This window comes from Seriola dumerili, unplaced genomic scaffold (assembly GCF_002260705.1).
Source record: "Seriola dumerili isolate Sdu_G_001 unplaced genomic scaffold, Sdu_1.0 BDQW01000040.1, whole genome shotgun sequence".
NCBI classification, from domain to species: Eukaryota; Metazoa; Chordata; class Actinopteri; order Carangiformes; family Carangidae; genus Seriola; species Seriola dumerili.
The window spans coordinates 2,526,802-2,542,568 of NW_019174295.1; the positions used below are offsets into that span (position 1 = coordinate 2,526,802).

The window sequence follows — 15,767 nt, forward strand, 5'->3', positions numbered from 1 at the left end:
CCATTTGGGATGAAATTAGAAATCAATGGCCCTTGCCCCAATAAACCCCCTATGCCCATTTTCATTCGCTTAACATTCCTATAGGGAGCCTTGTTTCAGACTTGTCAAAACTATATTAGCTGCTGCAAATGCATGACGGGAATGTATCAGGATATCTGCAGGCTTTAAGAACAAAGGTGATGAGTCTTGTGAAGTTTTTGACCACAAGTGGTGTCGCAGTGTGATAAATCGACGAGTGGATGGACTGAATTATTTCTATCATATGGAGGATGAAGAACAAGAAGAAGAAGAAGTTTTTGTATAAATCACTTTCACTTTTTCAAACTATGCTGGTGATTTAAAGTTTTGGATGCATCCACTGGTCGGTTAGAAAACTCTTATGAAGATCAAGCGTGAATCATTTTTGGTCAGCCAAGATCACATTACTGTTGCATGCTGATGCTGTTAAAGTGCAGCTTGAATTACAAATGTAACCATATGAGCCATAGGACGACGTGTGCAGAGTTTACCTCGAGACACGGGGTAGTAGTCCTCCCCAGAGACAGCCGACCCGTCTTTGGTGTGAACGCGGACCACTGACACCTTTGATGTGTCCCCCACTCGTATCACGGGGATCCTCACAGTTGCCACGGCACCGGCCTCTTTCGGTTCACTAACACTGAACTTGGTTTCCACAAAACGGATGATGGGTTCTAAGGTGCACGGAAAGGGAGGGGACAAAGATAAAATATGAAGCAAACACATTATAGGATTATGGATGTAAACCTTTAATTAGAACTCCTTTATCATCGCTGCTCATGACAATTATAATTAAAACCATATGTTCAGGTATACTCAGCATTTACCATATGTTTCATATTCATCAGTCAAAACACTTCAAGTATCCAGACAAATAAAAACTAAAATATTTAATATCTGACTTTCCTTCACCATCGTCTTCCCTCTCCATCTCACTTACTGTCAGCTGTGTCCTTGATTTTCACCAGGGTCTCACTCAGAGCTCCCACTGACGCGCCAAACTGTGAGTCGCTCTTTGCGTTGCCTAAAACCAACCGTAGCTCTTCTCCTTCTTCATACAGCGTGTCATCAACCAGTGACAGAACACACGGCTTCTCCACCTCGCCTAGAGTGTACAGCAAGGCGGTGATGACAAGACATGTTAAAAAATTCAAGGTGGAAGAAAAAATTGAGTAAGTTCCACAATTATTCAGTTTTCTTCTCTGTATTTCCCCCATTTACTCAGGTCCTCCAGAGTTTTTGGAAGCTGTTAAAATATATTTTGCAAAAAAAAATAAAAAATGATAATGACAGCACAGTAAGAAAGGTGTGGCACACAGTTAAACTTGCAAGCCTTTGCGGTATCTGCAAGGCACTGTTGATCTTGCAAAAAATGTGTGACAAAAAGCTGAAAATGTGTGGATGAGCTGTTTACTTGATTAAAAGGGTGTCAACTCTCAAAACAAGATACATTTAAACAAACACAAAAGAAGAGAGAGGAAACATGTGGTGTACTTGTGTGATTACTGAAGTACCTGGTAAGAAAGTGATGACGGACGCTTCTGTGTTGGGTCGTTCATCAAAGTCAGAGGCGACCTGTGCGGAGCCCTGGCGGGTATAACAGCGAACAGTGGATTTGTGTCTGATGTCGCCGCTGCGATACACTGTCACGGCGATCTGACCGTCACTCTCCTCTCCGGTGTACACAGGCTCACGGAACTGGACCTTTGGCACTGTCGGTCAACAGGAGAGTTCAATCATGCGCGACAAAGGCAGTAATAATGTCCTCCATGCTGTCTGGGCTGACATTAAGTGGCTGAACTGATTTTACAAATCAAATCCGATAACACAGCTGTCAACAACAACAAACTAGGAATTCACACCAAAGAAAATTGACAATTTAATTGTTAAGCTGTGCTTAGCAAAGCATGTACATTGTGTAAAAGTGTAAAGAAAGAAACAAGCTAGGCAAAACATGTTCCTAAGAGAGTTTTTACCACTCGGGGCAGATACTGCCATTAATAACAATAAACTTTATTCATAAAGCACATTTGACACAAAAAGATTTTGAATGAAACATGTAAAAACAAGAATCTACAGTCATACTAGGGGCTCTGTGAGGCGCAGCGCTAAACGCTAGCAAACATCTGTAATGCTAGTGTCTGTGTGCAAGCATGCCCAGCACCTTAGCATGCTAACATTTGCTAATTCACACTAAACACAAAGTAAAGCCGAGGCTCGTGGGAACCATAAACCACCATAGTAATGGTTAAAGTGAAAATTCGTGATCCTTTGATGGTGCTAGATGGAAACTCAGGGAGGGGAAATATTATATGTACAACATTTTGAGCCAATCCATTGAGTAGATGGTGGCACCAGTAGAAAAATCAGAGGATCCTAAAAGATTTAGATTTATCTTCTGGGCATCATAGGTAGGAATTTCATGGCAATTCATCTACTCATTGTCAAGGCCTTTCACCAAAAGCAATAAAATGTGAACCTGGTGTAGACAGAGGAAGAGTAAGGGAATCACCATATTCAGGAGGATTCATCCTCTGGGGCCCATGAATGTCTGTGTGCACCAATGACAGACTAACACTGCCCTCCCTAGAGCCATACATAAAACAGCAAATAAATATATGGTGGGTGAGAAAGATTCTCAAGTGAAAGATAATCAAATCACTTACAGTCAGACACCGAGTCATTGATAAAGACTGTAGCCTTCTCAGGATCTCCCAGGACGCCCTGCACTGGCATCCGTAGGACCAGCTCAAAGCTCTCAGTCCCCTCCAGCTCTGGCTGTCCCAGGTCATCCAGAATGGTGACCTTGAACGTCTGCATGCTGACACCCGGGGCGAAGTCCAGGTTACGACTGATGCCCACATAGTCATTACCGGCTGGAGGAGGGACAGAGAGTGGGGTGACAAGTCAGACAATATTACAATGATGATAAGTTGAGAAGTGATGGTCTAATTGGTGAATTCAATCATTTGTAATCAGTCACAAGCAGCTTTTGTTTGGCTGTATGACCTCACCCTCTGCCGACACGGGCTCGGCCTTGCGAGAGCGGACGATGACTGTGCCAGTCTTGGACAGATCGGTCCCCGTCCTCCACACTTTGACCTCCACGTATCCATCACTCTCATCCACATGATACTCCAGCTCTCCAAAGTAAAACACTGGAGCTGGGGAGCGGAGAAAGCAAAAAAAAAAAAAGCAAAAAAAAAGGAAATAAATAAATAAATTAGCATCACTTTGTAATTCTTGTTTATTCTGCACAATGGTTTTATCATTTCCCTGATGTTCCAATTTGTGATCCTGCCCTTGTTGTTTGTTGATGCAGTTTCGCTGTGTTTGACATCCTGCCGTGGACCTCCAGACTTTTTGACATATAAAATACTTACATACATATTAAAGCTTTTTTTTGATCAGTGTATATTTGGGCACAGGTGATCTATTAGTTATCTCATGTTGCTTTGAAACTCAATATCAGTACCTCTTCACTGGTCCTCCACTTCATACGACCAACCTTTGTTAGTTTACTGTTTCCTCATTGTTAATGTTACTTGGCTTCCCTTCTTATGCACGCACCTGCGCTAACATTAGACCTGTCAGGAGCCACCCGCACTCTGACATGAATCATTTGTAAAGCCAGCGGCCGGACACAGAGGTCAAACAGCGACAGCCCATTAGTCTGAAGTTAATCCGCAGGGAAGCGTGACCTTTCAACCTTTCTTGGCCTCTCATCCAACCTCATTGTTATCAGTCTTTGTTATCATTCTCCTGACAGAAACCACTAAGTACTTTCAACGAAAAAAAAAGAAAAGACGAAGTTACCACTGAAAAACAATATGTGTGTGTATGTGTGTGTGTGTGTGTGTGAGAGAGAGATAGTTAGAGAGAAAGCGGCCCCCTAGACTGCTCAAAGGCTTGTTTGAACTGGCATTGTTTCCTGAGGCAGCAAAGTGGAGGCAGTCCAATGTGTATTTGACAGCTTCATCTCCCCCCCCCCCCCCGCACCCCCCTGTCAAGTCCATAAAACTGACAGAATAAAAGTTCCTCTGTCTCCATTTTAAGCTGCCACTCTCTCTGTCTCTCTCTCTCTCTCTCTCAACTCCTTTCTTATATTCTGGCATATAATCCAAAAATAGCCCTGCGTATTATCATTTTTTTGTGTCATGATCAAACACTTCAGCAGTCCAGACGTTTTTTTTTTTTTTTTTTCCCTGAATACTACTTTACTGATATATTAAATTTCATATTTTATTTATATACTTTAACTGGGCCAGATAATAAAAGCTAAGCATAGTGTTCATAACGCAGGGACTGAGGAAAATTACTGCAGTTACATTTTTGACTCTCAACTTGACGATATCGAGCGAGCATCTTACATCAAGAGCAGCCTCTCCATCTAAAGACTTGTTTCCTCTGTGCATCTGTCTTTCTCTCTCGTACCTTTTTCCTCCCACACAGTCAGCCTCACCTCACAGATGTAGCGCTGGTTTGTAATGCAAATAGACTTTATGTATTTGCACAGTGGCAGAGTAAAAAAGAAGGATTACAGATTGTGTGTGTGGGTTAAAAACATTTGACCAGATACACAAGTAAACAGTGCGGAGGCTGGCAAGGGTTTTTATTTTTTATTTTTTATTATTGATTATTACTGCTACGTCAATGCCTGCTTCAACAATCATACCGGAAACATGTCTCAATATGGCACACATTCCTTTTATGCTTTAGAGAGGAAACTTCTGCTCGAGTGATAATGTACATGTCTGCGTTCACACATGTCCCGACTGTGCCTGGGACGACAGATTCTTGACACTGTGAGAAGGAGCTGAGTGATGACTGATGAGTGAGAACCGCATCCTCTCTCCCCTCCGGGGCCACGCCTGCGGTTTATCACTCTGAAGTGTGTGTGAGGGCTGGGGAAGGTGTGAAGCCAAATTGTGATAATTACTACGTGTGGGCATCTGTAGCCATTTGTGTGTCACTGCACCTTTAAATACCGTTTATGGAACATTCTCAGCTGTCCTCTTAAGGAGGACCCCTGCTTTTAGGAAGGAGCAGACAAATGAGACTGTACAAATGAGGTGCTTTTCTTTGTCATACATTTCTCATTGGTGCATGGGGTTTAAATTCATCCATATAAGGGATCACGCAGTGATTAAGAAGGCAGGAAATTAAAATGCTTATGTTCAAGATTTCTGACTTATCTCTTAATATTTGCTTTTTGATGTCACACTGTGGACAGTTTTATCTTTTCAGGCCTTTAACAACGAATAAAATCAAACACAACTCTGACCTGATTTGTTGTATTTTTCTTTTCATTTTAACACTCAGTGTTATATTGTATGTAACAGGAGGCAAAATTAAGGCAGAAAATTAAGGAATTGTGAGAGAAGGGGCTCGCCACAATTTGTTGCTCGCATGCTAATTGAGGACATGTGGTGCAAGATGGCGTGTATGTAAAGTAGAAGAATTTGTAATTAAAATGATTTGCTTCGAGAATGGAATGTGTTGTTCTGTAATAACAATAGGAGAAACAAAATCCCTCCAATTGTGAGTCTGCCACAATCTACCTCCTACAATTGGAACGTAACATCGCTGTTTATTTACAGCGAGGGCACAGCGTACTAGTGAGTAAGTCTGCTGCTTCGTGAGCGTGATCAATTGCAAGGCTGCCCTAATATTGATATGAAGGACTGGGTTTCCAAGAAATAGCCTGAGCTAATCTACAATTCTACAAACTCAGCTGTGGCCATATGTACCCAACTGAGAGAGCCTGAGTGTCCTCTCTCCTTGGCAGGGTACAGGGAGATGACAACACTCACTTTGAGTCAGAGAGTGCAGCCATGCGGAGCGCAGAACGCAGGGAGACAGGTACTGTAGAGTTTAATCTGATAAAGTACTAAATCTAGCAGACACCCCTGGGCCCTTTTTTTTTCTTTTTTTTTTTTTTTCACAGCTAAAGTGAGAGAAAGAGTGAATGTGTGAGACAGAGGAGAGAGAGAGAGTAGTGGTAGTGGGGAAATGGATGGAAGGAGAACAGCAGACTGAACTTGACTTAGACCTGGGGGAAGGAAAAATGGGGCCGGAGAAGCACCAGCGGTCGCTTACATTTGATGCAGAATTCGAGGTCTGGCGTTAAGTCGGTGCGTGCAGACACACAGGCACATATAAACATACAGGCGGCCACGCACACACACACACGCGTGAACGCAGACTCTCGTTTCGCTATTTTCCTTGGCGACTTGAGGTTGAACTAAAGTGAGGGAGGCTGAAGTTTTGACTGCCTGGGTGCAGGTATTAGAGCACTGGCAGACGGTGTATTATCCTCTGGGAGGCTAAAAATGACACATCATCTCTCACAGGAGTCGGGCTTTCACAAACACATTTCCATTCCTTTGAACTCGGCACCACGACTGAAGTCTTCTGACAATTTACTAACAATCAGACAGAGTGTCATGCTTTCTTGTTAACTAGCCCCCTGATGCCTCCGCACACACATATTCAATTTGGCGCAATTGTTTGTATCCCTAAATGAGTTCTCAGTTCTGAGTCCTCATTGTTTTCTTTATCCCAGTCTGCAGTCTGGCAACAGCATGACAGGTCCTCTCTGTCACTGTTCTTTCCAATACAAACAATAGATGACACACTGAAGGAGCTACTAAAGAGGAAGACACTCATCAACAAAGTGTTTCTAGTTAAGAAACTATAGTAAACTGTTAGTTACCTTGTGTGATGCAGTATTCTGCTTTATTGTCTATTTAGAGCGCTATTTCCACCCTGAGCAGACGGCATTTTTAGCTTTTAATATTATAACTATTTTTCTTGCTCTACCTTGGAGTTTTTTTTTCTTTTCTTCCCTCCTGTAGTTATTTAAGATGGCAGCTAAATGTAGACTCTCATTTCCGGCCTCAGAATATAATGAATAACAAGGTCAGTGTCTATTTAACAAGGTAACAATTGAATAGAAAGGATGAACAAATAAATTTAGGACATTTATTGTTTGTACATCTGGAGCATTGTAGCCAGTGAAAACAAGTCATTTATACTTAGTGGGGCTGGATGTAGGTCAATTAGACTTTCTTATTTATCTGTTGATGCATCGTCCTCACAACTCATCTTAAAAGATTGGCTGGCACCGTGGTGCTTTAAGTGTTACTTGTACTTAACTAACAGGAAACTAGGGCAATTTCAACAGTTTGCATTTTTCTGGTTAGAAGCCAGATCGATAGGGGAGCTCATAAGCCTCTACAGTGACAGTCACAGCGTGAACAAGGACAGGAAAAACTTCCTTCACACTATCTATTTGGCTTTGATGTAGAGTCAACCCCTTTGTTACATGGCTGGTATTTGACCCAAATTTATTACACCACTGCTCCCGTCATCATTCATCTCCAGGAAGAACAAAGTATGACTTTTACTGTAACAATCTACGGCATGGCATTTAACAAAAAACCTTGAGCAGAGACATTCAATCTCTCCAAGTCTATAAAGTAAATCAATGCAAAATAGTGAGAGGGTGGAGAACGCCTGTAGATTGGAATAGGTATTTCCCAACAGGCTTGTCTGTCCCAAGATAAATCTCATAGACATGTCTCTGCCTCTCAGAAGATGTAATCTACTTTGTCCATACGATGCTGCAACACGATGAAAGCCGACCACAGACATGTGTGATAATGTAGTCCCACTGGACTCCTGTGTGAGTCTCGACTGTAATTAAAAACTGTCTGGATGACAGTGAGACAGGGAGTCTTACTCCATCTGTCTCCTGCGAGGTGCAGGGTCCATGTCAGGGTGCTCTCGGCACTCTTATCCAACACCCAGTAGGTTTGTAAACAAGTTTTAATTAAGAGAATTTCTGTGACATAAAGGCTCTGGTGACAATTCAATTCACCACAACTTCTAGCACTGTGAATACACACCTATAAACTTTATATGAAACTGTGCGTCAGCATATAAGCATGTGTTTTTTAACCTTAAATCCATACACACACACACACACATACACAAACCAGGCAGAAATTAATTAAATCTCCTAAGCCTCTCTTTGGAGACAAAATGCCTTTTTGCAAAGTTCACTCTGACCTCTCATCCGTGTGATTTGGGTACATCACATTCGAAGGAAAGTTTAACCAGAGCTTGATTTTCTCTATAAAGTTATTCTAACTTTCACAGGAAGATCACTGGGAATAGAAACACGGTGGAAGCTAAAAAAACAACAAAAAAAACCTAATTACCTACGGTTTGACAGACATATTCTGTACATACATATTATCAGAATCAGCAGGCCTTACCATCGTCCATATCCTCCAAGATGTTGACTTTGGTGGTGGGGTAGTGCATTCCCAGCCGTCCCCCGACAGGCAGTGACAGCGTGACATTGAAGCTCTCATCCCCCTCGTACAGAGAGTCGTCGATGATCACCACGCGACACTGCTTCTCCCTCTCACCCTTGTCGAAGCGAAGGATGCTGCCGTGCTCCTCCGGACGGGAGATGTAGTCCGAGTAAGACAGGACGGTGGTGGGGATCGTTCCTGAGGCAGACCCTTCAAGGTGACCGGGAAGAGGACAGGTGAGGTCAGAGTTAAAGGGGGAGGGGGGGGGGGGGGGGGGTGTCCAACATTTAAAACATCTAAATTATTTAAATTATATAATTAAAACATAATGTATTTGAAAAAGGCCTCCGTACATATAAGAGCTTTTAAAACAGCATCTCTAATTTCAGAAGTACCGAGTGATCAGCTTCAGGCACATTTTTTTTCTATAATGATTCACTACATTTGAAGTAGTCATTTTCATACACACATTCATATTTAGCTGAATATGAATTTGAAATTGATGGGACAAATTGTAGAAAATTCAAAGGGGGTTGAACGTACAAACAAAACATCTTCATCATGACAATCAGTAGGAAGATGCATTTTTTCCTTTTCAGTTTAGTAAAATTCAGACTGTTAAAGTAGCCATAATGGCTTGTGAAAGTTTGACCTTTAATTACAGCAAGCCCATCAGTTCAGTCAGTATATCAGTTTTAATATCAGAACGCCATGGGAACAGGCCACCCCCACAGGTTTTCTCAGAATGAAACCTGCAGTGTAGCTACTTCTGACATTTAACAACAGCAGCTTCATTAGTCTAATCAGCGAATGCATTATCACTTCATGTGTTGTCTAAATTTATTTCATGAGATTTAATGGCATTAGCAGAACATACTGGCTGGAATTGGTAATTTTTCACACACTGTCACCCTATAACCAGCTGCAAACACGCAACTGAAAGTCATTGGAATTATCACAAAGAGAGTGGAATTTGCACTTTATTGATCTGAATGAACTAATGTAAAACTTTAAGGACACTTGTTAACGGTTAATTCTCATACTACTGAGATTATGCTGCAACTTTTTATATTTGTGAAAAGGCTAATGTGGTGTGAACAGTGCACTGCTGTATCTTAAACACACTCCATCATACACTTTTGATATATTAACATTACATTAAAGGAGCTATTTGTAAGTTTTGCTATTGCTACATTGCTAAGGTTAGCATTAACAGCTGTTTTCTTAAAGGTGTAGAAGAAATGTTGCGAGTTCAGCATCAAACTTTATTCCTTTACTCACCAACAGCTGTCTCTAACAGTGGAAACCAATGCTAATGTTAACTCTCGTCTCTATTATATCTTTTATCTTACTGAAGTTAGCACGCTAACCAGCGAGTCCCAGTCTGTCTCGTCACTTTCCGATACCGACTCACTGTAGCCTCCAATCTGCCCTAGATATATTATAACCTCTTGTTTTGTAAACACGACGGCTGATGCACTTGTCAAGCGACAATCGACACCACCGACTCCCGGCAAGAAACCACGTTTGGCAGCAGAGAAAACGTACAAATAGCCCCTTTAACAATATAAATAGTAGCATTAAATGGACTCTTCACAAACATGAACGGAAAGGTAAACTAACCAGGAAAAATCAGAAGAAAGACTGAAACCTGCTGTCATTCTCAAATTAATCTACAGGTCTTTTAAATGCAGGATCCATAAACGACAATTAAATCTGAGTTATGGTGTGTTTGTGTCCGAAAGGTCTGAATTCACAGCAATAAAACTGGGTGATTCAATTATGTTCATCTGAGAAACATAGAATGCTAATTTTCCATCTATATCTTCAACTCTTAAATCAACACGAGAGTATTTGTGATTGAAAATTTTGCATTTAGCCTTTAAATAATAACTTCAACCATTTGTATCTTCAGTTTGACCACCAAGGCCAGCAGGCAGCCAGACAGGCAGGCAGGCAGGCAGGCAGGCAGGCAGGCAGGCAGGCACGGTACGCTGAGGATAAACGGGTTAGATGAGGTGAAAAAAGGCCAGCCCATACCCTGCTGTGTGTAGCAGACCACCATGAGCTCCTGGCTGATATCTCCACTTCGGTGCACCGGGATGAAAAGCTCCCCAATATCTTCCTCAACTGAGTGGATCTGTTCAGGAAAGAACACAGTCGACTCTGTATGGAGGAGACAAGAGAACGAGTGGGAGAGTCAGAGGAAAAAAAAGAAAAGGGTAATGATATGTATAACAATTGCGAAACAATCCACAGTACATTAAGCAGATACAGGCTTTTGTTCTGATTCTGCATTAGTGAGCCGCAGCCACTTTTTTTTTTTTTTATCCAGATCTATTGAAGTGGTGGACCTGCAGTGTGCTTATTCATATTCAAAAATAACTCTCCATCACGGTTTTCAGTTTGATGCAACCGGAGGTGCTCTTCAAAGAGACCCCTCCAGAAGTTTTTTTCTTACTACCTAGTGTGTCGCAGACAATTACACATGCAAGCCTCTAAGTTCATCCCGCAGCGCGAATCAGCCGGGAGTTTCACACAGCGACCGCTCCGTTCACACGGGGGTCAGCCGAGCCATCTCTCTTATTTTCTTTCCATCTTTCCCCTGCTCCTCGCTCCATCTCTGAGAGGAGCTTTGTGATTGAGAGAGAGACTTAGAGCCAGTGAAAGCACCATCTATCAAAGCAAAGAACTTACTGGCATTATAGAAACAATAAATGTTGGAGCTATTTTCCACAGACGCACCGGGACCAATAAAAACATAGAGTGGACTGGGCTTCAACTCGCCCCAGATCTTCTTGTGAGTTCGTTCCCCCTCCACCTCCTTCTATCCTTCTTTGAGTGAGAGAATGAATGAGCGAATGAATGATGGGAAATGCAAGACACTTGTGGCGCTTGCTTGTGCAACAAAAAACTTGCATCTCAAACGGCAAGCACTAGAGAATGAAAATATGAAAGAAAAAAAACAAAAAAAAAACAAAAAACAGATTTGGCCATTTGATTCAACAGCCAGCGTAAAAAAGAGCTCAGCACCTAGAGATGATTCTGTGGGATGAAGTCATCAACATAAAACAATCTTGCGCACTGCAGGGGGGTCAAACATTTCTCTTCTCTTATGGTAACTCCCTAAATCGTTCTCTCTCCTCTCAATTTTCTCCCCTCTCCTCCATTTCTCCTTTCTGTCGGTGCCCACAATTTGTCGCTCCCTGGGGGGTACAGGGGCTCATAGCAAGGGATTAGGGTCCACTGCTTACCTATTCCACACACACACACACACACACACACACACACACACACACACACACACACACACACACACACACACTACACCCTGTTTTTCTCTCTCTCTCTCTCTCTCTCTCTCTCTCTCTCTCTCTCTCGCCACACTTATGCCGCAAACCTCCTCGCCTCACAGTTCTTTCACGTTTCACCTCACACTTCGTTCTTCTGGTGCCTCCAAATTCACCCGAAGGTTTAGAAAAAATAACATTTTTTAGCCAAGTGGGTCGAGTTCACCTCCTGGAGGAAAACAGACCACACTTTTTAAAACATTAATGGACACACACACACACACGCTTTTACGGATGGTGTTAAAACAGAAGATACATGCACCTTATCTTGTTATTGTCTCTCCAAAAAAACAAAACAACACAAAACACACACAAAGAAAATGTTGGGCTCTTATTCCAATGCCTAGAACATCTCCATTATTGATAATTTCATGAATATTCTATGGATGCAGGGATATTTTGTTCCCACTGTTTGGTTGTTGTTGTCGTTGTTGTGATATAGTTGTGCACTTTTTACTCATTAACAGTTTATAATGCGGGTTATGCCCATCAGCTAATTACATAAGATGTAAGTATAAAACAAACGAGCCTGTGTGCACTATGCAACCAAACACAGCACAGCCCCCATGGTCACAGTTCAATGCAACAGCAAAACTCGCAAGATGCACTCCCTTGTTTTAATGCGCCTTGCATTAGTCAACGGGTTTGACGTCTTAACTGAGACAAAGCTCCTATAATTACACAAGAAGCGACTGCAGCTGGCCTCGTGGTTCTACACAAAAAACATCGCAACGGAGAGAGGGAGCAGTTCTTCATCATTTAGTGGGATGACCTTGACGCAAAATGCAGGGTGGGGGTGGGTAGGGGGGTAACCGCTCTAGTGATATATAGTAGCTATCGAGGAAGCAAGAAAGATATCACTGGCTGTGGCAAGATGCTACTGCTGCAAACAGTCTAACAGCAGGCTACCACCTTCATCTTGAGTCCGCATTGTGCATGAATTATATATGACAGAAAGTGATAAAGTTTTGGAGGAGGAAGGCCAGTGTATTACAGCCTGTAATTAGACAAACTTTGTTAGTGCTGAAGCACTAAGAGTGGGTGTATCACAGGCAAACGCACAACAGGACGAGCTAACACAGAGATATTAATCAAAGTTTCAATACAGATGCAGTTTGCATTCTTACAGCCGAAAGAAAAAAAATAAATAAAGAAAGAAGAGCTCCAGGCATTTGTACAGATAAACAGAGACTGCCCATGCTGTTAGAACAAACTCAGCTTGTTATGCTCTCTGTAATTTCGGAGCACTTTTGGTTAAAGCTTGTCGATCCGCTCTCCTCCTCTAAAGCTGATATTAGCCTAGCTGACACGTCCTCTAGGGAGGGAATCTTCAGGCTAAGCAGAAGACCAGACAAAGCCAGTTTTCATCATTAGAGAAAGAAGCTGGAGTGCGGCTAACGCCACAGGCATAGCTAAAGCTTCACTGGCCCATTAGAGTACAGAGTGGCACATCTCTGTCACATTAGACAATCCCCGGAGACGACAGAAAACAAACCAGCCCCTGCCCTCCACACACACCATAATTAACCCACAGGGGAGGGATAGATTGAAGAGGACGAATGTGAGGAGGAGAGAGACAAGAGAGATCAAGATATAGTGAAAGATGGAGAACGAGGAGATAAATGAGAGCGAGAGTGATGAAAGCGGCTGTTGTGTATGGATATAATGGGAGCTTCAGTGTTTCCATCTTTGTTACGCATTACTTACAAATTGCACTGTGGATGGGAGCGATGCATACAGAAAAAAAAAAAAAAAAAAAAAAAAAAAAAAAAAACTGAATGTAAAAGCTTCACTGGAGTAAATCCAGCCTTGATGGAGCAGGGCAGCCAGTTTGTCGCACCACTCAATATTCCATTAACATTTCAATTTGCAGGAAAAGACACAAAGAACAAGTTTTGTGTGTGTTTTTTTGTTCTGTTTTGTGAGACACTTTGTGCACACGACCATTACAGTTTGACCAATGTACACAGATAAACAGCAAAACAAGTACATGAGAAGAAAAGTGTCCATAATGTGTCCCACTGATAAACTTTGATTTGGCCTGATAATACACATTAATAAACAAGTAACTCTGATTGTTATAGTTTTAAGAAGTAAAGATTCTACTCAGTAAAAAGATAAAAGACAACAAAATCTCTACCGGCTGTCATGTCAATTCTACATTTCTCTTCTTTGCCTGAGGGCAGATTTGCATGACACTACATCTACAGTAGGCAATGTTTGTATTGACAGTTCTTCATTCTGTGCGAGCCAAGTTGAATGATGGGTTGTGTATTTTTCATTGCTTTGTAACAGGAGTACCTGAGTGGCAGCTGGGATTTGTGTGTGGTGTGCATTATAGATGTCAGATTCTTCAGTGTATCCGCAGTCACAGTTGTCTGCTCAGGTAGGCAAAAGTGAACGCTCGCCTCTGCTCTGGATATATTTTATTAACTTTCAATCCTCCATATTGCCCGTCCATAAAGGCAGCCTTTGATTTTCATTTTTTAATAATGGATATCACACGGAATACGGACACAAGACTGAATAAATTATATATTCATGCTGGAAAATATAGAATAAATAAATGTAGAATCCAATCCATTCTTTATAGAATACAGTTCTTTATAGTCTGCTTGAGTTACACACACACACAGCTGCCAATCAAGAGTCATTTATGAACCCGTAGAGAAAACTTTGGGACATCCGTCTTACAGATTAATCTTGCCAACATCTAATATGCTGCATCTGTATTCGGTACCTTGAAATAGTTTCTCCCAGGAAAGAAAATCCTCTGTGAATAATCAGATTAAATGTGCAAAAATAATTAAACAATTTCCATCTTTTATTATCTATTGCAGTGGTTCCCAACCCGTGGGCTGGGGCCTACTGGTGGGCTGCGAACGTGCTGCAAGTGGGCTGACAAATTATTTGCAAAGCAGTACAAAAAAAAGAAAATTGAATTGGTGAAAAGATTAAATTATTATATTTATATACAGTATGCAAATATATTATATATATACAGTATATATATATATATGATTCTGTGGGATGAAGTCATATACATACCTATATATATATCTATATACAGTATAGATATATATATGTGTGTGTGTGTACACATACAATGTTTTAAAACTAAATAATCTGTAAAAACAAGACATTTTAAATTTAGAAACTCCTTTCATTGTTATTCTTCTCATATTAAGGTCTATCACTGTGATAAGCCGACGATAGGAACTTCATGTTGTTGCTGCCGGACAACATGATATATTTGTTTGCTATCTCATGTGACTGTGCGCTCAAAGATTACATCAGTGGCAGAAACTGGCTGAAAATGAAAAATTGAGCTTCTCCTGCTTTCAGTTCAGTCCTGAATGTTCGATTGTTATCATTACAATAAAAAGTGCTCTGAGGAACTATTACTTGGCCTCCGTATTGTTACAGATTTGACTGTGGGCTGCCATCATTTTTCAAGTGAGCCTTGAATTGGAAAAGGTTGGGAACCACTTGTCTATTGTGATGTAACTTAAGACCAAAATTCCTCCCTCATTATTGTGCCAATGGCAGGAGAAGCAATTATATCTTTTATTGAAGTAAAAGTACCTTGAAATTGGAGTTAAGTACAGTACTTGAGTAAATACACTTAGTTGATTTCCACCACTGATTGCCATCACAAAAGTATATACAATGGTCTCTAAAAGTATCCGTGTATGTGCTATAATGTTTGCATGAGCAGCACTGACCGTCGCTGGGATCCAGGATCTCAACTGTTGCTGTGGCAGGGAACTCCATCACTCCCATCACCGGCTCCGAAAGCAAGATCTGGAAGGTTTCCGCCTGTTCGTACTTCCCATCAGTCAGGATGCGAACCCGCCACGTGGCTCTGGTCTGACCCGGGTTGAACTGGACCTGCCTCTGGGACTTACCCTTGAAATCCTCCTCCTTCTTTGCACTACCATCCTGGGTGCCAATGCCTGAGAGATACAGACATTGATGGACATTAGAGGAGCAGGAAGTGACAAGGAGAGCAGGCCAGATGAGAAAAAAAAAAGAAATAGGAAGAGGCAGAGACGAGAAGAAGTGGAGACAAAGT

At 41.7% G+C, this 15,767-nt stretch overlaps 1 protein-coding gene across 2 annotated transcripts in view; it reads right to left on the reverse strand.

Annotated features, from left to right (window-relative positions):
• Positions 1–15,767, reverse strand: part of frem2 (FRAS1 related extracellular matrix protein 2) — a 58,536-nt gene that overhangs the window by 11,159 nt on the left and 31,610 nt on the right. For both annotated transcript variants that reach the window (XM_022738961.1, XM_022738963.1), the window contains exons 4-11: positions 15,418–15,648; positions 10,383–10,508; positions 8,301–8,552; positions 3,033–3,182; positions 2,685–2,894; positions 1,533–1,730; positions 959–1,123; positions 510–692 (exon numbers count right to left, since the gene is read on the reverse strand). In XM_022738961.1, the coding sequence (XP_022594682.1) occupies positions 510–692; positions 959–1,123; positions 1,533–1,730; positions 2,685–2,894; positions 3,033–3,182; positions 8,301–8,552; positions 10,383–10,508; positions 15,418–15,648 (1,515 nt within the window). The remainder of the gene's footprint in view (positions 1–509; positions 693–958; positions 1,124–1,532; positions 1,731–2,684; positions 2,895–3,032; positions 3,183–8,300; positions 8,553–10,382; positions 10,509–15,417; positions 15,649–15,767) is intronic.